We start from the raw sequence: 18231 nt of genomic DNA on the forward strand, positions 1-18231 counted from the left end.
ATAGGTCTGAAGTGCTTAGTGTGTTTTGTAATAATAATACAAATCTACAAAGTAACTAAACAAATCATATAATTGTAGTGGAGTAAAAGTACAATATTTGCCTGAGATGTAGCGGAGTAGAGGTAAAAGTTCTGAAAACTGGAAATACTCCAGTAAAGTAAAAAATAACTCAAAATAGTACCGTACTTGAGTAAATGTACTTGGATACTTTCCACCACTGCTGCTACTGTCTGTACCCCCCTGTGTGCTCCATTGAGCCCTGCTTCATTCAGGGAGAGAGGAGTGAGAGAGCAGGACTGCACATGGAAAAGCGCTGCACAACTAAATGTTTCAACAATTTTTATAAATGCTTTAAAAACAAAATTACGCACTGCTTTTGGATAGTTCGTTTGTTAACTTATAGGGGCACAATAGCTACTGCCACTTAGGCAACATATATAACGTGTATTTTTGACAGATAGGCGTCAGTTATTGCCTCTCTGTCATTTTCACTCCCTATTAATGCGTCACTATAGGACTACTAAAACTAAAAGGCACGCATTGGAGCTTCAAATTTTACCACTCGAATGGAGGGGTTGGACAGCTGTCTCGGTGGCTTACCTGGTGACAACGCTTGATTAGACACCGCCAGCTCCCGCGATCGAATCCCACCGTGAATACAACTTCTGAATACTGTTATGGAGGACCACTCGAGTCAACATGAATCTGAGCATTGATGATGCGACAAACTCCTGGGAAAACGGTTCCTCGGAACTGGACTATGGGACAGTGGGCACATCACCACCACCGCCCGTTAACTTCTCCAGCAACTCCTCCACGGGCAACCAAACGGATCATCTGGGTGATCAATTGGATCTCACCCGAGCCATCCCGCTCGCCCTGATCCTGGGGGCTCTGGTCGTGTTCGCCATCGTGGGCAACATCCTCGTCATCCTGTCGGTGGTGTGCAACAAGCACCTGCGGACCCCCACCAACTACTTCATCATCAACCTGGCCATCGCCGACCTGCTCCTGGGCACCACGGTGCTGCCGGTGTCCGCCACGCTGGAGATCCTGGACCGCTGGGTGTTCGGCCGGGTGTTCTGCGACATCTGGGCGGCGGTGGACGTGCTGTGCTGCACCGCGTCCATCATGAGCCTGTGCGCCATCTCCATCGACCGCTTCATCGGCGTGAGCCACCCGCTGCGGTACCCGGGCATCGTGACCGAGCGGCGGGCGCTGCTGGCCATGCTCGGCGTGTGGGTGCTGTCCTTGGTCATCTCCGTGGGACCGCTGTTCGGCTGGAAGCAGCCGCCGTCGCCGGACGACACGGAGTGCGGCATCACCGAGGATCCCTTTTACGCGCTGTTCTCCTCCATCGGCTCGTTCTACATCCCGCTCGTCGTCATCCTGGCCATGTACTGCCGGGTGTACATCGTCGCCAAGCGGACCACCAAGAACCTGGAGGCCGGCGTGATGCGCGAGAGGATGAACTCCGGCGAGCTGACGCTCCGGATCCACAAGGGATCCCAGGCGCAGGACGATCAGTCCGGGTCTGGCGTCGGCAAGAGCCGCGCCAGCCAGGCGCGAAGCTCCCTCACCGTCAAACTCCTGAAATTCTCCCGGGAGAAAAAAGCCGCTAAAACTTTGGGAGTCGTGGTCGGCATGTTTACACTCTGCTGGCTGCCGTTCTTCCTCGCCTTGCCCATAGGTAGGTTCAAAGTATAACAGTTCATCATGCAGTGTGTCTACACCAGTGGTTCTCAAACTTTTTCATATCAAGGACCCCCAAATTGACACATAGGCTATTAGCCTGCGGACCCCCATTTGAAAGGATATGTCAGGATCAGGGACCCCCATAACTGGAGAAGATCTTTTACGGCTCTAGCAGCGATTCTTAACCATTTTAATTTCAAGGACCTATCTAGCCTATTTGGTTCCATAGTAACTAATAACTATCTATCATTTAGCTGGGGACCCCCTGGAACTCCCTCAAGGACCCTTTGAGAACCATTGGTCTACACTTTATAAAGGCTATTAAGACTAAATGTATAAGTGTATTTCCCATTTGGGATGTCTACTAATCCCTATGCATAGAGATAGTTAATTTGGCAGATTATCAAAATTGCAATCTACAATTAAAAAGATCAAATCAATGTAAAACTACATTTAAACACCTGCCAAAATAAAATCAGCCATATATTCAATTAGCTAATGACTTTGGCCGGATGGATTTTACAGTAATGATTATAATGTCGCATAGGAAGCACTTGTTGGCATCTGGCACACAGGCCTATTATGAATCAAATCTAAAACTGGCACAAGAGACAGGCTCTCGCTTTGTTCCAGTTTTTACTGCTCTGAGTTGTCATTTGGGCAAATACAGTTGGCAGACTTGTATAATGCTACACGACAGCTCCTGAGCGTGAACCGTGAAGACTGCACAGTGTAATGCAGGGGTAGGCAACCTTGCCAATGTTTGGCACAGGGGAGGGTGATCACTGGGCTGGCACACTGGCATACGTGTGAGAGAGAGGTTTTTTCTTAAATAAATGAAACATTCGGAAAGAGTTTAGTCAGTTAAATGAAGTCCCCTCACATCTATATAGAAAATGACATCCTGCACATAATTCTACATTCATTCAAACACCTAACTCTAACTGGAGAGGGAGTCTGGGAGATAGGTGGGTTATTGCTCTGAGTCTAATGATCATTACATCCTGATGTGAAAGAAAATATTTCTAAAGAAGAAGAACAAAATAAAGGTTGTTAGCCTATGGACAATCAAAATCAGATGGAAATATTATTTTTTTATGTGGTGTCATAATTAAATAATGGCACACTGACTATCAAGAAACGGTTGGCGACCCCTGGTTTAATGCATGCATATGGCAAAATTGGTTAGTGTGTAGCTACAGTAGGCGCTCAAACTTGTTTCTGATGAGCTAGACTCATGAACCCATGTTACCTTGTGGCCTTGGGAGATTGCATCATTCCACAAGATTGTAACTTTGCACCATCTGGGTATGGTTAGTATGGTTATTGTTATGGTCACTGTTGCATGATCCATGTTTGAGGAACTGGTTTAATGCATGAATCCTAAATCACTGAAACCCTTAAGATCAAAAGATATCTGTTTAGAGACAATCTGGCTCTGAACTTGAGGCTGCTTTAAACACTTTAAATGGCATCCCTACTTTGAGCATGTTAAGGGTGAAAATTCTACAAAAAATAAAAGGAAAAAAAAGCTAAAGGAGTAGCAGATCAAAATCTCACAATGCATCACATATACAGTAATAGCACAATCTCTGTATTATGTAGTATGGGTTCTGAGTGCATAGGAAGGAACTGGGTTGTGTTCACCAAATCAGCCCTGACAACTGGATCCAGTGAGCTCTACTAAATATCACTGACTGGCAATACTTCTGGAGTCTGGACAAGGCTGTCATGGCTGTTTAGGGAACGACAGAGGGAGTTAAACAATATATACTGCGGTGAAATGCTCATGCTGTGGGCATGTTGTGATGAAGGGGTTAGAAAAAAGTCATTTATTGACTTTGCTCAGATCAAAGAGCGGTTGTTGTCCCTCAAGCAAGGCCTCGTGCAGTGAGGTCTGGAGAGTGAAACCACAGACCACAGACTGTGGTCACTGGCATCTCTGAGTGCTGATGATAGCCCATAGTGTGTGTCTTTGTGTGTGTGTGTGTGTGTGTGTGTGTGTGTGTGTGTGTGTGTGTGTGTGTGTGTGTGTGTGTGTGTGTGTGTGCGCGCGCGCGCGTGTGTGTGTGTGTGTGTGTGTGTGTGTGTGTGTGCACACACACACATGCGAGAGAAAGAGAGTCTTTTTGTGTGAAATAATTAACCCATTGACTGCGGTAGAAACTAAGAAATCACATGTGTTGTGTAAATCCAACCAGTTTCACTGGTTAATCTATATCCGTGTTGTCATTTAACCACTTTATCCATATATGGTCTACTTCGTTGACCGAATATTTTTCTGAAGCCATAGGTGCAAACATCTCTATCATTTTACTGTGTGTGTGTGTGTGTGTGTGTGTGTGTGTGTGTGTGTGTGTGTGTGTGTGTGTGTGTGTGTGTGTGTGTGTGTGTGTGTGTGTGTGTGTGTGTGTGTGTGTGTAGCCAATCCTTGTTTTCCAAGGGTCTCTGCTCAGGTACAGTATAGAGTTATTAAGCCGCATGAGTGCCTACTGATAAGTAATGGGAATTACGATAAGCTGTTCTGTTTCAAAACAAGCCCTCCCTTGAGGCACTAGCCCCTGCCTCCTCATCCCTTGTCTGTCAGAAAGAAAAAGAAAACATAGGCCAACTGTACACACTCAGCAGCAGTCAGTTTTGTTATCATAAGTGCAAAGGTAGGAAGAATAAATGACTAGCAGTTAAATTGGTAATTTCATTTTGCATGGAGATAGATCATTGTAAAATGCCATTCACCTTAAGTACAGTTAGAGGACATCTTGAGCTGGAAAATCCACCATAACGTGAGAAGCAGTGAGGTGTCAATGTGTTCCAACAAATCTGACAGGAGTTCAGAGACAGAAGCACAATCTTAAGGCCAATACATGCTCCTTCCAAAGTTATCGGAAATGGAGGTGATATAACTACAAATTGACGTCATTCAAAACTTCTGATGGGCGGTCGCAGAACTTTTTCTCAGAACTCCTGCACCACCAGATATCTTGACTGCCCGAACTAAATTAGTTCGGAAAGCCTGTCCGAAACGGCATTTCTTTTCTGACGTCGGAAGGAGCATGTATTGGCCTTTAGGAGGAGCCTTAACCTTGTGCTAACAAAATTATTGCATAATGCAGCTTTAATGTTAATTTAATTAAAGGGATATACTAGTAATGGTTAGGGATTAGACCAGTGGTTCTCAAAGTGGGGTTCCGGGTAACCCAACCAGGAGTACTTGAGAGGGTTCCAGGGGGTCCCCGGCTAAATGAGTTTAACCACTAACCCTATTTTATACTAACATTATACTAACATATTTGAATATTTTTTAAAGATCTTACACACATGTTCTCTAATGTGGGTCCCTGACACAACATCTTTTCAGAGGGAGGCCTAATCTTACAATAAATGCACAAAATCTCTGTCTGTGGTTCACATACAGTATCTCGAGAACCGTCCGACCAACCGACTTCAAACTCGATGCATGCAACGCCAACGACCGAGGGAGTGCCATCCCCGGCGTCGAATCTGGCCCGATTGTCCAGAATCTCCGATCTGACCGATACTCCCATATATAGGCATATGAGGGATCCGGTTGTCCAGAACCGCCGATCCAACCATATCATCAGTATATGCCCATGCCCATTTACAGGCATATATATACTGATGACATCAGATATCTCCATATACGAGCGTAAAAGGGACACAGACAGACAGACGGGTACAATGGGTACTTTGATACGGGTCGGTATTGCATAACCGGGTGGGGCATGCATTTCCAACTTCGTTCGTTCTCGACTTAACCAACGGGAACCGGTTTAGTTCATATAAATACAAATACAGGGAATACAAAATCACTTTAATTAGAATCAGACACAATACATATTTATTCTATAGAACAAAGGCAACATATTCGTAACAATAATCCAGTCAATCTATTCATGTGAGCACTGCTGTTTTGATTTTAACCATCATTTGAGAAGCCTACATCACATGCTCCTGTGCACACATACTGTACCCACGCACTAATCAGCAAACAATAAGCCAAGGCAGGTTTATTTGTTTAGCACATTTCAACAACAAGGCAATTCAAAGTGCTTTACAAACAAACATTAAGACACAGAGCATTAAAACACACTTTATAAAAGAAGAAGTTGAAATAGAACAGAATTATGTTTTGAGTACTGTAGAAATTATTTAAAAAAGGAGAAGAAAAACTTCAGTATTAGCCAGTCGTCTTAAAGGGATAGATCACCCCCAAAATGACTTTTTTTCTATCGATTAGTCACCCCATGGAGACTTGAATTCATGGATATTTATTTGTTTTTGTCGCATTCCTAAGCCAATAATTTGATGACCGGCCTTTTGGGGGTGAACTAACCCTTTAAGGTTTGATTTACTGAAAAAGAACAGCAGACCTTCAGTTTTCTGTGAGTTTGTTCCACCTTCCAGATATGTCGTGCATAAAAACTGAAAGTTACTTCTCCCTGTTTATTACTGACTCTGGGTTCAAAAAGCAGACCTGAGACGACCTGAGAAGTCTGCATGTTTCATGGTGTAGCACAAGATCAAATGAAGTAGAAAAGTCTGCGCTTTAAACTCAAGGCATAAAGCCAAAGCCAGGTGTGAGAGGCCAACATTGAAGTTCACACTCTGACAGATAAAGGATGAGGCTCTTGGGATGCAAAAATATACGTATATGTATTTACAAAGGGCAAAAGTGAAAAAAAGAGTGGTTGTTTCGGTTCACACCCAAACTTATTTTTTTCACTTTTGCACTTAAGTAATTTTCTGCACTTTGTAACTAAATAGATTTATGCCTCCCAAGAGCCTAATCCTTTCCCTAATCTGTCAGTGTGCAAGCCTATTCAGTTTTTTGTAGCACAGGATCAGAAATGCATTTTGGTCCTTAACCAATCAATGCTGTATAAACAAAGGTTTGTTTTTTAATGTTTTTTGGACAGACCGTGATATGATGCTTTCTTGCTATTAGTACGGACCTGAGCAGCAGTGTTCTGAATCTGGTAGTACCAAGACTAGCTGTTGCATAGAGATACTTTACAACCCATAATTCATTTAACCATAGGTGATTCTGGTACAAGCGTAGCCACATTTCTCACAGTGATTAATTATGGTGATGTTCGATGCATGTGTCATGCCACTGCTACCACCCTCCAGGCTATAGACAGTTTTAGACTCTGCCTGCTGTGCCATGGAGCCTTACGCTTTAACTCAAATGCTAAATCCCTTACACATTGCTGTAATCTGTCTGACAGTGCAGGTCTGACTTCATTATGTATTTGCATGGCTTGACTTCATAGGCACATTTTTATTCATAAAGCCATCATTGGTCAACTCTCTAGCTATTTAAATTGCCTTTCTATTTGGAAAAGTTTAGATAACCTCTGCTCATAGAACCTGCCACTTTTAGTTTTTACCGTACCTCTCCATAGGAAGATTATTTTTAGTTTTTACATTTTACATTCAAAGTTTTTGCTTTTGTTTTGTTTTGTATTATATTGTATTGTAGCCTACTTGTTGTATGTTGTAAAGCCTACTTGCTGCTCTCTTGGCCAGGACTCCCTTGTAAAATAGAGGGCAATCTCAGTAGTACTCAACAGGTTAATACTTCAATCCTCTAATGGCTTGTTACCTCGTGGCTCTATAGCCAATTCAGATCAGTCTTTATTTCAGACCCAGGAAGATCCATACCACAATTAAAAACACAAAACAACAAAACTATATAACAAAATCTGTTTATAATCCCTTCCCAAGATGGCACCATGGAGATGTGGATGGCTGGCCGTCACGCGACCTTTACCACAACTGTTTTGTTCGTTTTAGTGCACAACTTTGTAATTAGTGTTGCTGACAAAGTTGAACCTTAAACCTTCTCTCACACATCTCGAAGTATTTTGTGACAACCACACATTATTGTATACAACTATACAAAAAGTTATGAAGTATTTTTATTTACTATATCAGTAGGACAATTCCAGTGTATATCCTAAAATCTATTTCAACCTGGTGTCCCTATTTTGGGCATGTCATTATAGGCAAAAAGAAGTTTCATTATTTATTTATTTAATTATTTTTCACAAATCTTCAAAACTAAAATGGCAGATCTACAAGCTCACACCAAGCTTTTTCAAACAATGTGAAAGTATGAATTATGGCAGGGGTTTCGCTCATTGAGAGCCAGGCACCACCATCCTGACTATCAACCTGGGAACCACTGTTGTATCGGGTCTGGACATGGGTTAAGATTAGGTTTCTTCTTGAGGTGCACACAGTCAGTCTATTCTTGGCTATATAGTGGTGGACAGGAACACAGATATGTAGTTGCAAATGTAAAGAAATAAAAAACGAGAAAAAGTGCTCCTCGGAGCACAGGTCTCCGCCAGGTCAGGTACGTTATTGTGGACTTTATAACAGACCAATGTGAAAAGGGTGCCATTTATTCTTAGGTCGTTCACGGCAATCGGACACTGCATTCATGATTTGAGGCATTTTGTTCCAAAAATGTTTTGCTAAATTAGACCTGCTGGTGGCACTATAACAGTACAATGTGAAAAAGGGTGGCATTTCTTCCTTGGCCTAGTGGGAATGTGTTTGTGAGATTTCACGGAAATCACAAGCTGCGTTCATGATTTGAGGCATTTTGTTCAAAATGGACCAATCCTGCAAATTTTGGAAGCGAACCTTAGCCAATGAGGATGGAATATGGGAAATCGGACAGATCCGTGTTGATCACATGACTATAGAGATACTGTGTACCGATTTGCATGACGTTTGGATAAAATCTGTAGGAGTAATGTAAAAAAACTGGGTTTTGCACAAATCGGCCTCCAGTTGGCGCTATAACAGGCCCAAAATTTGAGGCAGAGGTTCTGAATTGGCATCCAGGGAGTATGTGTGCACAGTTTCGCAGCGACCGGGCCAACGGTGCCAGAGATTATCTGGTAACACACAGACAGGACACAACACACACACACGCCTGGCGGAGACAATAATGAAAATGCTTTTGCTGTTAGGTCAGCTCTGGAAATTCTGTCTGACAACTCATCCAGAACTTCACATGGTGCATTAGTGCTGTGTATCATATATGTATGTGTCAGGATCATTGTCTCACCTCCCTGTGATTACTTGTTTCTCCACCTGTGTCCTGTTAGTCTCCCAGCCAATCCCTGTGTTGATTGTAGTTATGTTTCACCTGTGTCTTGTTAGTCTGTGTCTATTTAAACCTCCCTGTGTTCAATAAGTGCTTGTCAGATTTTAGTTAAAATCACCATTGAACCTTCTCTGCCTACCTTCCTGCCTGCCTGCCTGTGTGGTTCTTCATTTGGCTCCAAAACTTGTCTCATATCGTGACAGTATGTGACAGAGTCTGTGGATCTTAATGAGCCTCTTCTGTACTAGTAGTTAAGCTTGAAGTACTTTTGGAACTGAAGCACAATCCTCCTCATATGACCACTGATAATAATGATAATGTCTTTAATTCCACTGTCCCAACAGCTGTGGTCTAAGTTTCTCCAAAAGAAAGAGAAAAAAAAGAAAAAGAAAATGGAGAGAAAGAAAATCACTTTTTTACATTACTGAATGCATGATCAGGGACATGCATATCTTCATGTACCGCCAGTGGTCCACGGACCACCAACTTAAAAAACCCTGAAATAGGACATCAGTGGTTAAAAATGTGATATTATTGTAAAAAAAAAAGAAGAAAATGCTCACAATGATACCACAACGTAATGTACAGTAAGCTCACGTCTTTGTCTCAAGCCAAGCCAAGCTCCTGTGTGGTTCATCAAAACCTCAGAGCTGGATATAGATTCACTCTCCCTGCCGTCTTTAACCTCCACCCACGGAATGGGATTTCCCGTCTCAAACTCATTATTACCCAGCTCCTCCCTTCTGCGGGTGATATTATGCGTGATTGCCTCTGTCCTCTCTGTCCACTGCACTTCTCTGATTCATGTGTCAAACACAGCTGACTTCTCTAATTACTGCATTTATATTATCTATTGATGTCATCTCGACTCACTGTGCCATGAGCTCGTGCAAAAGTTTAGCTATTTCCAACACAGCAGCTCTAACAAAATACAGTAGCCTACTCCATGACAGCATGGTGTAATATTTTACCCTTATGCAGATCTTTTTTTTTTTTAAGCTGTAGATGTTGGTGCCTTAAAGTGATATTGTCCACTGATAGTGCTATCAGTGGACAAATATTACCTTTGCAACATGAATGCATCATATCCATGCCCTCACCCTTGCAGGAAGGTTTTCCTGAAAATACGGCATAGCAATGGTTCCACAGATAGAAAGCCCAATAACTTTTCCCATAGAGATTTCCAAAAATATTTATATGAATTATTTTAAGCCTGAAACCATCCATGCTCCTGGTGAATCATCACCATAGAACATTTGATTCTAACCCTAACCCTGTGTCAAAAAATATTTGAATATTTAATTATATTATATACTATATTTAATAAATACCATTTTCCCTTCCTCCTCTGGAGGCTGGATGGCTTGGTTCCAGGCTTAGAATAATTAATATAAATATTTTCGTAAATCTCTATGGAAAACAAATATTGGCTTTCTATCTGTGGAACCACAAAATGGCCGCCACTGCTCGCCCTATAACACCAGCCATGTACTGGAATGTGTCTGAATGGAAACGCTTTATTTTTGGTAGTAAACTAAATATAGAGACAATTTTGGAAATATTTGCAGTTTCTGTTCTCCTTATGCACAAAACATGTAATTGGTTTTGGCTGATCCTGATGAAAAGAATCAGCGACCGGAGCACCTTAGTTTAGGTTTGTTTCATTGTCTCCGCCAGGCCGACAGGCATGGCAAGAGAGTATGTTTTCCACCCCGTCCGTCCGTCCGTGTGTCCGTCCGTCTGTCACCAGCTAATCTCCAGCACCGTTGGCCCGGTCGCTCCGAAACTGTGCACACACACTCCCTGGATGCCAATTCAGAACCTCTGCCCCAAATCTTTCACATTTTTTTTAATTACTCCTACAAATCTTATCCAAACGTCATGCAAATCGGTACACAGTATCTCTATAGTCATGTGATCAACACGGATCTGTCCGATTTCCCATATTCCATCCCGATTGGCTAAGGTTGGCTTCCAAAGTTTGCAGGATTGGTCCCTTTTGAACAAAGCGCCTCAAATCATGAACGCAGCTTGCTATTTCCGTGACATTTCACACACACATTCCCACTAGGCCGAGGAAGAAATGCCACCCTTTTCACATTGGCCTGTTATAGCGCCACCAGCAGGTCTAATCTTAGCAAAACACATTTTTTGAACAAAAGCCTGAAATCATGAATGCAGTGTCTGATTGCCGTGAAAAGCCTAAGAAGAAATGACACCCCTTTCACATTGGCCTATTATAGCGCCACCAGGAGGCCACAATAACCTACCTGACCTGGCGGAGACCTGTGCTCCGAGGAGCACTTTTTCTAGTTGCTCTTGTTTTTGTGTACACTGAAGTGGCAAGACTGTTTGTGACTGACTGGCTGATTGTTTTCCTAAGTATCACATTATGTAAACATTACACTTCAATTGTGTTGACTCTAACAACATTAGATTAAAGTAGGTCTAATGTTAGAAACAAGTCTAATGTAGCCATTTCCCAAAAATGTTTCACTTCGAGGCTCATGTTTCCCCAGCAAATAAACGTTTCAGTATCACTAAATTGCCTTGAGATTTTACAGTAATAATAAACTTGATGGAACATTTTTGTTGCTTTGGTATCAGGAATTCACCCACATTCACACATTTATCATCCAAATTAGAATTGCAGGAATTCCTTATAACAAATTAGTTGAATCACTAATCTATTTGAATGTATGCATCTAATAGATCCCTTGAGTTCACAGTCACACATCTCACTTGAAGAAATCATTAGTCCTCAGGGGATAATTCCCCAGGCACTTAAACACCCAAAAGCACAGATGTTAATGACCCATGAGAACCTCTCATTTATCGACCCATGCAGGCAGCATGCACCAAATGTGACAGAATATTCCAGTCCTTGCCTTGAAGTGTTATGCAAATCTTGTGTGCATGTGCGCATGTGTGCTTGTGTGTGTGTGTGTGTGTGTGTGTGTGTGTGTGTGTGTGTGTGTGTGTGTGTGTGTGTGTGTGTGTGTGTGTGTGTGCGTGCGTGCGTGCGTGCGTGCGTGCGTGCGTGCGTGCGTGCGTGCGTGCGCGCGCGTGCGTGCGTGCAGCTGCATGCATGTGTATGCAGGCCATATTCTGTGCAATATATCTATTCTATGCATAAGGTTATTTGTGCGTGTATGCTAATTGCTGTGTGTATGTGCTATACAGTATATGCCTGTTTCCATGTCTTTTTTGTGTGCGTGTGCCCGTGAGCGTGTGTGTGGGTGTGCGGCGCACAATCATGTGCACATGTGTGTTATGCTTACGTGTTGAGACTGCTGGCCTCTGTGCTCTCAGGGTAATTGAAACGGTGTTTGGGAAGGAAGAATAATGAGCGCGTTAAGTGTCAAAGCGTTGGTGGAGAAAGGAGACAGCAGAGCTGTGATGAAGGAGACAGCAGAGCTGTGATGAAGAGTCCACAGGGCACAGGGCAGTGCCATAACGGTATGCTCCCTGGAGACATCAAGCTCTAGAAATAGCCCTGTGGCGCGGTTTCACTGGAAGCAATCGGCCGGAGCAATAACACTTCGTGTCTTATTATATCGAGAAACTTTAATCATATTTATTGAATGTGTGATACGCTAGGATGTGGGAGCTTTCGGAGAACAGTCTGCTATTGTCTGTATGCGTGTGTTTACGTGGCTCAGCATCACTTGTTATCATCTTTGACAACAACAGGATGTCTTGCTGCATTAACGTGTCCCATTGTTTCGTAGTGAGATGAGTGAGCTCAGGAAGGTGGAGGAGGTGCAAGCATGGCTCTTTATAGAAAGGATGAAAACAAAAAAAACACAGTTATCCACATGCCATTGTCTTGCAGCTGGCTTCACTGCCGGCTATAGACTTTCAACATAAACACACTTAAAGGGGCATGTTTAACGAAAACAAAACCCCCAAAGACGGGCTCCTTTTGGATAGTCTTGCGTTGGAGATCTGCCGAGATATCCATCCGTAGCATCTTGTGACATCAACATTTCATGTAGTTGCTCAATTAACCCATTTAGACGTTGTTTACCCTCTACGTCTTTATACCTTTCAATCCGGCCGGGACGTCTGTGTCAATTTAGATGCTGCTATATACTATATAGCAACATTGTAAACTGTAAGGATTTAGATTGGAAGACATGAATTGCAGAACCAATGCAAAGACTTTATCCTGATGGGATTGGTTTCCAAAACAGTAGGCGTAGGTTAGTTAGCAACCGCTCTCGTAACTACATTGAATTTGCATGCCACCAGTCCTCCTGTGTTAAATGGTAAATGATGCATTCATATAGTGCCTTTATCCAAAATGCTTTACATTGTGCATTACATTCACGCATTCACACACTGACGTGGAGGAAACTATGCGTGGCACCAACCTGCTCAATGAGATCAGTTTAGAGGTTAAGCGTCTTGCTCAAGGACATTTCCTTCCTTCCAAGCCGGGGAATATTCCAATTCCCAAGCAGCCGCTCTTATCTCCTGAGCCACTGCTGCTTGGTTTTAGAGTAATCAGCCCATCTTTTGAGTGTAGGAGTGGGACGACAGCTGCCAGCCGTACAGCTCATTGGATACCCTCATGCATTGGTTCTCAAAGTGGGGTCCGGGGACCCCCAGGGGTCCTTGGGGGGGGTTCCAGGGGGTCCCCAGCAAAATGTGTTAATATTGCATCACAATAATTTTAACCACTTTAACCTTTTATACTTTGGCTATTCAAAAATAGCAGATGTGAATATTTGTGCAAACCATTGAATATATATATATATATATATATATATTTTAAGTGAACATTCAAATCTTTGCTTCTGGGGCTCCCTAGAACAAAAATATTTTAGATGGGGGTCCACGGCCAAATACATTTTGGGGGTCCTTGACATGAAAAAGTTTGAGAATCATTGCCCTAATGAATAAAGTGTATCTTCCCATAGTACTTTATGTACACATTCATCACAATGACAAGCAGGGGCCCTGTCCCACTCCCAAGGCAAGGAGAGGCACCGTGAGAAAACCAGTGAGTAGGAATCTAGGAAGCTAGATTCTTCACTGGCACAGGATCGGTGTCATCGTTCTCCTACCACAGCCACCGCTGTTCTTGGGAGTGATCCCTTTCCCTGTAATTCCTATGATGGTTATTAGGCTAGCTATAATGCAACACCATTGTCCTTGCGCAATTTCCCTTACGTACAACAGCAACCTTCATCTGGAAGACAAGAAAGCCCTTAGGCTAATTTAAAGCACACTCCCGAGTCCCAAATAATGATGAGCCCATGGATATGATTAAAAATGCCTTTATTGTCTGTAGGACATAATGTTACTAATTAAAATGTAAGAAAATTCTAAATATAAGAAGGACGGAGATCGGTTTTGACACACATGGGTTTTCCCTCATGATTAAGCAACCTTGATCTGGCCAAAATATTTATTACAATATGAGATTAGGCAAACATTAAAAAAGAACATACAGATGGGACACACGCTATTTTTACGCTATTTCTTTTTAGTTAGCAAAACATTTCGGGAAAGACTTGAGTGAAGCCAAATCAAAAACCAAGTAAAACAAAGCCTTGATTAACTAAACCCTTTTAAAGTTTTGATAACCAAAACAAACAAATGAAAACGCTACCTATTCTGTCTAGACAAACAGATGGTGGATATCACCTCTTACCTAGAGGAACAAGCTATGAACCCATGTGTGTTGTTGTTACCCCAAAGGATAAAAAAAAGGACAGACAACCCAGACTGAGTTTGGCACAGATCAAACTATGACAAATATAACAATATGTCAAACAGCAATGTAGGAGGTCTAATACCAGAGAGTGCAACAGAAAAACAGGTGCAGCTTAAAATGAAGTGCGAGCCACCTGGCGTTCTAGGAGGGGAGGAGCTGATAGTCTTATGAAGATTGAAGGACGGATGGGCCAGTCACAGCCAGGTGTGGCAGATGCGGCAATCATGGGAAACTTTAGAGACAAAATGAACACACGTGCATGCAATGATATTGCACGTAACATGTAGGATTCATGGAAACACAATGCAAAAAGCCACACATGTGCATTTGTTAAAATACATTCTCCAGCGAAGCCTCTCAGCATTCTCATCTGTCTGTCAGCTCCTACCCACAGTAAACCACCATGCACTAATATTCTGCTAGGACATTCGGGATGTCACGCCACCTTGCGTGAGACATGCAGCAATCATGGGGCCTTCAGCAACAACAGCATTACCATTTTTCACCCAAATGCCTATCTGCTGCAGCTTGCTTGGAATGCATAGTGGTAGAGTAGCATGTTTACATTACATCTAGAGGCTTGAACCTCTGATGGCTTAATGAGAGGAAATGTGTGTGTGTGTGTGTGTGTGTGTGTGTGTGTGTGTGTGTGTGTGTGTGTGTGTGTGTGTGTGTGTGTGTGTGTGTGTGTGTGTGTGTGTGTGTGTGTGTGTGAGAGAGAGAGAGAGAGACAGAGATAAAGAATGTGTGTGTGTGTGTGTGTGTGTGTGTGTGTGTGTGTGTGTGTGTGTGTGTGTGTGTGTGTGTGTGTGTGTGTGTGTGTGTGTGTGTGTGTGTGTGTGTGTGTGTGTGTGTGTGTGTGTGTGTGTGTGTCTAAATTCTGAGGTGACCCTGGAGTATGCTCTCTGCATGTGTGTGTTGGCCTTGTGTTCCACACATGAATGGGTTTCCTCTTAGGGGATGGCATTTTCACATGCTATTTCCACTCCTAGACAGCCACTTAAACGAGATTACATAACCACACGAGTTACGTCTGTGAATGGGAACGCGTAGTGGGGTGGCATTACTGGCATTAAAGCTAGGTTATTCCTTCATATCTTTCGGTTTCTCTCAGTCGTTGTGTCTCTCCATTTTTAGCGGTGCCAGCCGCTCTACACCTGACTATGTCCGTCCGTATGTCCGTTTGAGCCTGACTATGTCCGTCCGTATGTCCGTTTGAGCCCGGACGCTTTACACAGCTATAACTCCAGTTCGCATGCCAGCAAGTCCAAATTTGGTATGTGGACTTAGACCACCAATAGGGACGAGCATTGATTGCTGAAGCCCCGCCCCGCCCTATTATAGCGCCACCAGGAGGCCACTACACTTGACTATGTCCCTCCGTATGTCCGTTTGTCCGTTATGTCCGTTTGAGCCCGGATGTCCGTTTGAGCACGGGCTTTAAACAGCTATAACTCCAGTTCGCAGCATGCCAGCAAGTCCAAATTTGGTATGTGTACTTACACCACCAATTGGGGCGAGCATTGATTGCTGAAGCCCCGCCCCGCCCTATTATAGCGCCACCAGGAGGCCACTGGCTTTAAACAGCACTTTACACAGCTATAACTGCAGTGCGCATGCCAGCAAGTCCACATTTGGTATGTGGACTTACACCACCAATTGGGACGACCATTGATTGCTGAAGCCCCGCCCCGCCCTATTATAGCGCCACCAGGAGGCCACTGGCTTTAAACAGCGCTTTACACAGCTATAACTCCAGTTCGCAGCATGCCAGCAAGTCCAAATTTGGTATGTGGACTTAGACCACCAATAGGGACGAGCATTGATTGCTGAAGCCCCGCCCCGCCCTATTATAGCGCCACCAGGAGGCCACTGGCTTTAAACAGCTATAACTCCAGTTTGCAGCATATGCCACCAAGTCCAACTAATACCACCAATAGGGACCAACTGTAATTACATAAGCCCCGCCCCCTCTGTCTTCCCATTGGCTGGGCTTTAAACAGCCATAACTCCAGTTCACAGCATGCTACTGAGTACAAATTTGGTACGTGGACTCAGACCACCAATAGGGACGAACTGAAATGTAGCAAGCCCCGCCCCCTCTGTCTTCCTATTGGCTGGGCTTTAAACAGCCATAAGTCCACTTTGCAGCATGCTACCAAATACACATTTACCACGTGAACTTTGACCACCAATAGGGACAAGCTTTAATTGCTGAAGCCCCGCCCCCTCTGTATTGCCATTGGCTGGGCTACAAACAGCCATAACTCCAGTTAGCAGCATGCCACCAAGTCCGAATTTGGTTTGTGGACTTACACCACCACTAGGGACGAGCATTAATTGCTGAAGCCCCGCCCCGCCCTATTATAGCGCCACCAGGAGGCCACTCATCAAAGGCACCGCTTCCTTCACACAGGGTGCGATTTTTGTTATGTGACTGCATTTATATGGACTGCTACAATCTATTTGACTCTTTCTAAATAATTTGTTTACATGGCCAGTTTATAGATCATATTCCTGTTTACAGAGTTACAAGTTACAGAGTATAGCTCGATTAATAATCAGCAGCAACCTGTAAAATCCCCATTTCGATGTTTGAACCCATCCAAAAAAAACATGATATCCCTTTCATTCTGTGACATTAAGGAGCCTAATGCTATAAACGGCCGCTACGCCACTCCAATTGGACGTTTAGCAGATCCCTGACACAATATAAGGCCTGGTTCCCCACTGAGGGTATTAAATTAATGGACAAGAGGCTGGGCTACAAAAATATTATTTTTAAAGCATTTCTAATCAGTTGGCTAGACACAGGGCTAGACAATCACACTTGAGAGCTTCAGGCCAGGGACATGAACGTACAAACCAGCATAACAAAACCAAACAGAAATGAAAAGAAAAACAACAAAAAACAAAACAAAAGACCCCCAAGACCTCAAATGCTCACCCTCTAAGCTCGGTTGAGATCTATACCCTGTAAACCACTTTGACCAGACTTAAGCGTTCAATAAAAAGAGTAAGTCACTTCGGAATTAAAATTGTTCTAATATATAACACAGGTGAGGGAAAAAACAACAGTTACGCTGCACAGCAACAGCAGACAACAGTATGCTACAAAATACCATCACAAAATAACTGCTTCAGTAAATTAAACTTTAAATACATGTGCGTACCTTTAAGGGCATAGTGGACCCTTGGCACTAAAAAATAATTATAAAAACATTAATCTAGGGGCAATCTTGCACACAAAGCTAAACACAGTTTTTGACTGATTGATTGATTGATTGATTGATTGATTGATTGATTGATTGCATACTTTCTTAACAGTTTGTAAACAGTAGAGTGGTATGATTTTCAATGATTGTTAAAAGGATACATCCATTGTGGTCATGGGTATTCAATTCATCAAGACATTTAAAGACATACAACAATATACAATATATACAAGACATCATGAACGCTAGAAGCAATGAACGTAAATGTACAAAAAAAATAAAAACTGTTGGCGGGTTATTTCTGGGGTTAAACTTAGAAGATATTTCTGGGGCTAGTTACGAATAGCAGAAGAGTGCTCTTTTAAGACCCTAACCTTTAACCCTAACCCTTTGAAGGAGGGTAAGGAGCACAAGCGAAGAACGGAGCTTATTCACATGCACGCGAGTGCCCA

The 18231-nt window shown here is 43.1% G+C and overlaps 1 protein-coding gene across 1 annotated transcript in view; it reads left to right on the forward strand.

Moving 5' to 3' along the window:
• Window positions 1–286: 286 nt before the first annotated feature.
• The window catches only part of LOC311033747 (alpha-1A adrenergic receptor-like), a 32088-nt gene continuing 14143 nt past the window's right edge, over window positions 287–18231 (forward strand). Inside the window, exon 1 of the mRNA XM_084041380.1 lies at window positions 287–1690. Coding sequence (XP_083897506.1) covers window positions 700–1690 — 991 coding nt within the window. The 5' untranslated portion in view covers window positions 287–699. The remainder of the gene's footprint in view (window positions 1691–18231) is intronic.

The sequence above is a fragment of the Gymnoscopelus microlampas genome (genome assembly GCF_963454915.1).
Source record: "Gymnoscopelus microlampas genome assembly, chromosome: 18".
NCBI lineage: Eukaryota > Metazoa > Chordata > Actinopteri > Myctophiformes > Myctophidae > Gymnoscopelus > Gymnoscopelus microlampas.